The 8,061-nt window shown below is 42.3% G+C and overlaps 1 protein-coding gene across 1 annotated transcript in view; it reads right to left on the reverse strand.

Moving 5' to 3' along the window:
* SMIM10L3 (small integral membrane protein 10 like 3) overlaps window positions 1-3,106 on the reverse strand; it is an 8,669-nt gene extending 5,563 nt beyond the window's left edge. The window contains exon 1 of the mRNA XM_088656675.1: window positions 2,684-3,106. Within this exon, the coding sequence (XP_088512801.1) occupies window positions 2,684-2,881 (198 nt within the window). The 5' untranslated portion in view covers window positions 2,882-3,106. The remainder of the gene's footprint in view (window positions 1-2,683) is intronic.
* Between the last annotated feature and the right edge of the window lie 4,955 nt (window positions 3,107-8,061).

Here is an 8,061-nt window from a genome sequence, read left to right on the forward strand (position 1 = left end):
ATTTCTCTACTGAACAAGAAATAATTTCCTCTAAACAGAAGAGAGACCAGGAAACTGTAGGAATTTCCATCTTAACATGGCTACAAAAGGACATGTATCAAAATGCAGAGCATCACATTTTCTGTACAACAGTCATTGATCTACATACAGTTTTAAAATCAGGAGATGAAGAGATCATGCTATAGCAAAACTATTTAACACATCAAGACCACCTTTATATAAACAGACCCTTTCACTCATGTAAGCTTGGTCACACAGTGCTTTTTTCTTATTGCAACTTGACAAGCCAGTTTGCAGGTAGCTATATTAATCTTGCTACCAGTGATGTTGGTTTTCTGGAAAAATTTGCAAGCTGCAAATTAGTCTGTTTTGTGGTTTGCATTGGAACATTATCAATCTGCATTGGAACAAAATTCTGATGCCCTAGAGAGTGATCTAATTAATCATGTTTCTTTTACTTCTATTTAAAGAAGTAATTAGGCAATCTGGGAAGTTGCAAAAATTTAAATCAATTAAATTTTTTGCAACTTCCCAGATTGCCCAATTATAAATTTGCTATAGGTACCCACTCATTGTTACTAATCAAAAAATTCCTTCCAGTTAGCACCTTAGAGACCAACTAAGTTTGTTATTGGTATCAGAATTTTTGTGTGCATGCACACAAAAGCTCATACCAGTAACAAACTTAGTTGGTCTCTAAGGTGCTACTGGAAGGAATTTTTTAGATTTTGTTTCGACTACGGCAGACCAACACAGCTACCTGTTACTAATCAAGTTATGAAACAGAAAATTTTCTGCAGAAAAATAAAAGCCATGGAAAATCCCCTCCCCCCACCAACAGCTTGTTCCTGTCACAGCACTCCAGTCAAATATGTGAAACCATACCCATGTCAAGGAACTAAGTACAGTAGGGGTGAAAATAGATTCGAACAGAGATACAGAACACAATGCACTACCTCCCACATTACACCAAGGACAGACTGCCATCAGTGAAGCAATCAATTACCCAAAAAATGTATGTAACCTAGTTACAAGTGACATGATTTATTGAATTACATTTATATCCTACCTTTCTTCCATAGAACACAAGGGATCATACGCAGGGTTCTCTAGTGGTTTCCCATACAGGCAATGACTAGACAATGACTATCTTGGAGTCAGAAGGTTGCTGTATCATGCAACTTCAGACCATAATCTTAGATAGTTGTCAAAAGTGAGGATGCCTGCCAAATCTCTGCTGGAAGAGTCTTCCATAGCATGGGGTCAGTCATTCTAAATGTGCAGCTTTTGGCTGATGCCAGCTGGGTCTCTGTATCATGGGGGACAACTCTCAATACTTCTCCAGATCATATTAGTGATCAAGCTGAAATACAGTGGTACCTCTACTTACGAATAACTCTACTTACGAATGTTTCTACTTACGAACGGAGCTCCATCCGCCATCTTGGATGTGGTTTAGATAAAAAAATTTCTACTTACGAATTTTTAGATAGGGTTGCTTCGACTTACGTTTTTTTTCTCCCAATGCATTCCTATGGGATTTGACTTACAATTTTTTTCGACTTACGAATGTGCATTCGGAACACATTTAATTCGTAAGTAGAGGTACCACTGTATAAGATTCCCAGTGGTCCTTAAGATTACTTGGACCCAAGTCGCTCAGGGTTTTGTATGGTAGTAACACAAGAGCCCTTTTTATGAAACCAACTGCTGGGAAGGTGCCAATATGCTTTGTGCCCTCCTTGATAATGTCCCAGATTCTCTTTGAGACCTCTGGAAAAAACACAGGTGTATAATTTGTGAGGGGAGGGGGCAATACATATTTCTCTTACATTTGATTATAATTTTTTAAGTTACAGACCCATCTACAGCACTAGAAAAAGAGATCAAGAGAATGGTCAGAATCTGAATAATCTTTGACTTTCTTAGCCCAATGGTCATGGTGCCTATTTGCATAAAATGCAAACAACAAAAAAAAAACCAGAAAGATCAAAACATGCAGACACACTGCCCAAAGTTTGGCAAATTAAGTAAAATTTAGCAGTGAGCACACCACTTTCCACAGGTTCAAATATAAAAGCCTACCACATAACTGAGGAAATGGGGCCCTTTATATGTCCAGTTGTCCTTTGTCAGCAACAAATTGTTGCTGTTTTTTGGGTTGAATATATGCTATATGGTAATTTATGGACCTAATACATATCTAAAGTCATTTGCACCTAACAAATAGGAGCCTACACAACACAAAACATGGTTGCTGTATGTAGGTTTTATTTTATTTGTTTATTATCTTATATTTTGGAAATGTACATCGTTTTTTTCTTTAATTTTTTTGGGGGCCCCCAAGAGAGTGGGGCTCTAAGCTATAGCTTGTTTAGCTTATACATAAATCCAACACTGATATGTACAGGGTGAGTCTTTTAAAAGAGGCCCCGTGGAACATGTGTACTCTGTATCCACGGGGCCTCTTTTAAAGGACTCACCTTGTATATCCCCTAAAAGAGGAAGATACAGTACATAAAAACGCGCGCGTGGTTTGTTTTTTTAATTTAAATGTGTTTTTACTTTATAGGAAAGCACCCTCATCCATGAGAGAAGTGTGGGTTGAGGAGAGCACCTTTCCCTCCCCCCTCAAACGCCCCCTCGCCAACCCCCCTCCCTGTCCCTCACAAGGCAGGGTCACCTGTAGCCTGACGTTGAGCATCATGGAGGCCACGATGTAGAGATAGGGGAAGTTGATGCGGAGCTTCCAGGCCAAGTCGAAGAAGATGAGGAGGGTCCGAGTCAGCCCTTTGCAGAAGACCCCGTACGACCTGGCAGCCGCCGACTGAGAGAACCTGGCAACCAGGGCGGACAGCAGCGTCGTCGCCGCCACCGCCATATACACGCACCTGAAGAGCCAGGCCTCATAGGCTCCGCCCCCTCCTCTCCCCTTGCGCCTAAACCCCCTCCCTCCCCGCCTTCCCCGCCGGGCTCGCGCTGACCCCTCGCAAAACCCCGGATGTCGGAGGAGCGAAGGGAAAGGCAGCCCCGGCCGAGCAAGGTGTTTACGTTCGGGCAACAGGGTTTGCCGCCGCGGCCGGCGTCGTCGCGGCGCCTCTACGTCACGGCGCACAGCTCCTGCCTGACCAATCACTTCTTCCCAGAGAGACGGGCGGGGGAAGAGACAACTGGAAGAGATTTGTGGTCCTCCAGATGTGGACGGGTTTCAGCTCCAGCCTGCGAGGTCAGCGGTTCTGGATGCTGTAGTTTAGCGGCATCTGAAGGGCCCAAAAAGGACCGTGGTTTATGGGCAAGGGTTTATGGCTAACCTGTGGCACTTATAACTTGTTGCTAGATGGCAGCTCCTGTCCTTGGCCACAGAAGTTGTCTGGGGCTGATGGGAGCTCTGGTGCAGTATCTGGAGGGGGGCACAACTTAGCAGCTCTAGGGTGTGAGCCACTGTATGTGCTTGTCCAGTTCCGGATTTATGTATAAACTAAGCAAGCTATAACTTGGGGCCCCACTTTCTTAGGGGCCCAAAAAAACTTTAAAGGAAAAAACCCTGGATGTACATTTCCAAAATATAAGATTTAAAAAACACAAATAAAATAAAACCTACATACAGCAACAGTGTTTTGTGTTGTGTAGGCTCCTGTTATGTAAGTAATGGGCCCCGCCTGCTAGCCTGCTCCCTAAAATATCAATGGTTTGCTCATTTCTATATGTAGGGTGCCTACATTCTGCATGTGCAAATGGCTTTAGATACCTATTAGGTTGATAAGTTACCATACAGCATACAGTATACCGGTAAAGGTAAAGGAACCCCTGACCATTAGGTCCAGTTGTGACCAACTCTGGGGTTGCGGCTCTCATCTTGTGTTATTAGCCGAGGCAGCCGGCGTACAGCTTCCAGGTCATGTGGCCAGCATGACAAAGCCACAGCACACGGAAAAGCCGTTTACCTTCCTGCTTGGAGCGGTACCTATTTATCAACTTGCACTTTGGGGTGCTTTTGAACTGCTAGGTTGGCAGGAGCTGGGACCGAGCAACGGGAGCTCACCCCGCCGCAGGGATTTGAACTGCCAACTTTCTGATCAGCAAGCCCTAGGCTCTGTGGTTTAACCCACAGCGCCACCTGCATCCCTATATACGGTAGCAGTGATGGTGAACCTATGACACGTGTCAGACGTGACATGCAGAGCCCTCACTGCTGGCACGCATCCCACCGGCCCATTCGCGCTGTTGTTGTTGTTTTTCCATTTGTTCTCCTGCTCCTTCTCATGCTACAGCTTGTCTCCCGCTGTGAAAACCTGTTAAAACCCCTGTTGTCACTGCTGTTAAAACCCAGATCCTTTTTTGTTGTTGTTGCTGCTGGTAGCCAGAGATTGGTTTTTTTAACCATTTCTGTGCTGTTTTTTTCTGGCACTTTAGCAGACGATGATTGGGTGAAACAGCGTTCATTTTTAACCTGTTCTGTGCTGGGTTTTTTGGCGCTTTGGCAGACTATGTCGGTGCTGCGTGTTAGTTCCAGCGAAGGTATTATTCGTCATTTATTTCTGTTCTCTTCCCCCCCCCCAAAAGACCTCCAAAACTTTGGTCAACAGCTCCTCCAAAAAAGCTCAACAACTCTGGGCACTTTGTGATAAATAAGGGTTTTTTGGTTTGGTTTGGTTAAATAATTAGTTTTTGGTTTATTAAATACAGTTATATATTACAATTATACATTTTTGTTATTTAAATTATAAATATCACGAAATTGTGGTTTTTTTCTCGAAGTGACACCCGAGTTATGCTCGGCTTTTTGGCGAATTTTGACACACCAAGCTCAAAAGGTTGCCCATCACTGCTATGTAGCATATATTCAACACAAAAAAAACAGCGACAATTTGTTTACTGTACAAAGGTCAGCTGGACATATAAAGGGTCCCATTAGGGCCTCATCAAACCTGAATCCGGCCCTGTGTGTGTCATGTGTGCCTTGCTCTTTGGCTGCTTGTCCAAAGGGCATTACATAGCTTATCAGGCATCCCCAAACTGCGGCCCTCCAGATGTTTTGGTCTACAAGTCCCATGATCCCTAGATAACAGGACCAGTGGTCAGGGATGATGGGAATTGTAGTCTAAAACATCTGGAGGGCCAAAATTTGGGGATGCCTGGCTTAAATACAGTCATACCTCGACATCCGAACGCTTCGACTTCCAAAGGTTTTGCCAACCCCTGGAAGTCCTTTCGCCGCGTGCGTTCGGCGTACACGCATAAGTGCGAAATCGCGCTTTGCGCATGCACAGAAGCGGCGCTTCAACATCCGAAAACCTTGACTTACGAAGATGACCGCGGAACGGATAGTCTTCGTAAGTCGAGGTACCACTGTAGTTTTGAGCAGCTACTCAACTCAGCCAACCCACTGGGAAAGGAAATAATCTCCCAACTATATAAAATCCTCACACAATTGGCTTGCCAATCAGAAGGTCAGCGGTTCGAATCTCCGCGACAGGGTGAGCTCCCATTGTTCGATCCCTGCTCCTGCCAACCTAGCAGTTCAAAAGCACGTCAAAGTGCAAGTAGATACTGTAAATAAGTACCGCTCCGGCGGGAAGGTAAATGGCGTTCCCATGTGCTGCTCTGGTTCGTCAGAAGCAGCTTAGTCATGCTGGCCACATGACCCGTAAGCTGTACACTGGCTACCTCGGCCAATAAAGCGAGATGAGCGCCGCAACCCAGAGTCATCCGCGACTGGACCTAATGGTCAGGGGTCCCTTTACCTTTACCTTTACAATGGGAAAAAGGTTTTGGAGAAGAATTAGAGGAACAACTCTGGGAACAAATTTGGAATAAACTACCATGTGCATCCATCTCATTTGGAACTTGAGAAAATGTGTTAAATATAGCACATCACTGGTGCATGTGCCCAGACAGATTATACACACCTAACCCTTGCTGTCAGGAATGCAATTTACCTGGCTCTCTAGTGCAGATGTGGTGGTTTTGCCCCAAAATTATTCCCTTTGGGGGAAAAGCTTTTCAAACAATCAAATGGTGTGACAAATCACTACAACCAGACCCCAAATTAGCTATACTTACTACCATTTACATATTATGTTACTCCTCAGATTTGGAACATAACCAATAAAGACCTCACCCTCCATTTATTAACTGCAGCTAGATTAGTGTTTGCAAAAAAAATTAATTGCAAATCTTTTTAAAACCTGGATTTCACAAGTTTGGGACATTGTGCTTGTGGACAAATTAACAATTTAATTTAACAAAGGGAATTTAATTTAACAAAGGGAATATTAACAATTTAACAAAGGGAATATTGATCTGGGATGGGGGGAATTACACCTTCTATACAACATGGTATCCTTTTATTGACTTTGTTAAGACATGGTTTTTACCTTCCATTGACTCATGGAAGCTTATGAAGAAACTTTCATTTGAGTGCCCTTCTTAGAACATATAAAACTGCAACTATCAGCTGCTATGTTTTCTTTCTTTTCTGTACAACTAAGCTATTTTATAGCCTCAATACTGTACTACAACAGAAAAAAATCTCTAGAAAATTAACTACAATCCTATAAACACCGATTTTAATACTGTATTATTTTATTGCTGTAACCTCTAGGACCTTGTGATAAGGGGTAGGATATCCACTAAAAATAACATTTACTCATGATTTGAATTCAATGGGACTCATTCCCATGTAATTATTATAATACTGCAGCCTTGATGAATTTAATGAATTCTTCTATCAAAACATTCAGCTAACAACTTCTTCCTGATTTGTATTATTATTATTATTATTATTATTATTATTATTATTATTCAGATGTGTGGCAAGAAAGTACAGGTTGGAGCTTAAAGAAAATCTTAAAAGAACAGGGCATGGTAACATAGTCAGGATGGTGAATATTGCTCAACTTATGGGCTACAACCCTCTGCCTACCAGAGGGACATACTTGTGAGTAGAAATGTATATGACAGTGCTGCAAGTAGGTTTTAATATTTAATTCTCCTTTTTGCAGTGAAGATGATAATCAATTCCAAACAATACTGAACATATTTCAATATAAGCAGCCGTTAAACATAAAAAAGCACAGTTCCTTGAAAAACTCAGCATGAACATGATTCCCCTAGCCTTTATAGTCTGTGTCAAATTTTCCAGGATTACATCAGCACGATTATTCTAGCGATCCACACCCACATACAGGAATCATGCTGTACTTCTGCCAACATACACATGCAGTATAAAGTCACATTACACAACTTTTCAAAACTTTTAAATATACTTCCTCTTTGCATCAGTTAGTTAAAGAACTGTTTGTCCACATTTTTAGAGTATTCAGTATCATTTACGCAGGTACTGTACCGGTTTCGGTTTAGTAACTAACTTATTAAGTAAAAAATTAACAGGAAGCAGATTTCCTAAACTTTGTGAGTTGTTTTCCGTGTTTTACAATGGGGCAAAAAGTTAAGCAAAAGAAATACAGTCCACTGAGCTATGGGTGAATGGTGGAGCCTTTGCTTTACATGCAGGAAACCCCGGATTCAATCCCTGGCATTTCTTGGGACTCAGGGAGAAACCCCTGCCTCAAAACCTAGAGAGCTGCTCTTAGTCAGACAATACTGAGCTAGATGAACCCATGGATCAGTATGAAGTAGCTTCCTATGTTCTTAAATGTACTCATCATTAGTGAGTCTTCACAACAGAATGACATGATTTCAGAGTGTTGATCTGGGATAGAAATAACAAAAATAGTTATTATTGGATAAGCAAATCTTGCAGATCACAGCTAGAGGACAGCCCCATGCACATCTACTCAGAAGTAAGTTTCACTGAGTTCAATGGGACTAGCTTCCAGATAAGGGATTGCAGCCAGGAGAGCAATCTTAACCAGACAGATATAACAGGAGGCAGACACTGACATATTTACTGTACAAATTAAGCTGTATCACACCGGTTCCTGGTGGTAGGTTGCTGGGGAGGCAGTGTAAACTCAGTTTATACCCTTCCATTGACTACTGTGGGGTGAATTTTAATTGCAATTGCATCTCTGTTGATGTAAGGGTGTAAGAGCTGCA

The sequence above is a fragment of the Zootoca vivipara genome, chromosome 13 (assembly GCF_965207765.1).
Source record: "Zootoca vivipara chromosome 13, rZooViv2.hap1.1, whole genome shotgun sequence".
In the NCBI taxonomy this organism is placed as follows: Eukaryota; Metazoa; Chordata; class Lepidosauria; order Squamata; family Lacertidae; genus Zootoca; species Zootoca vivipara.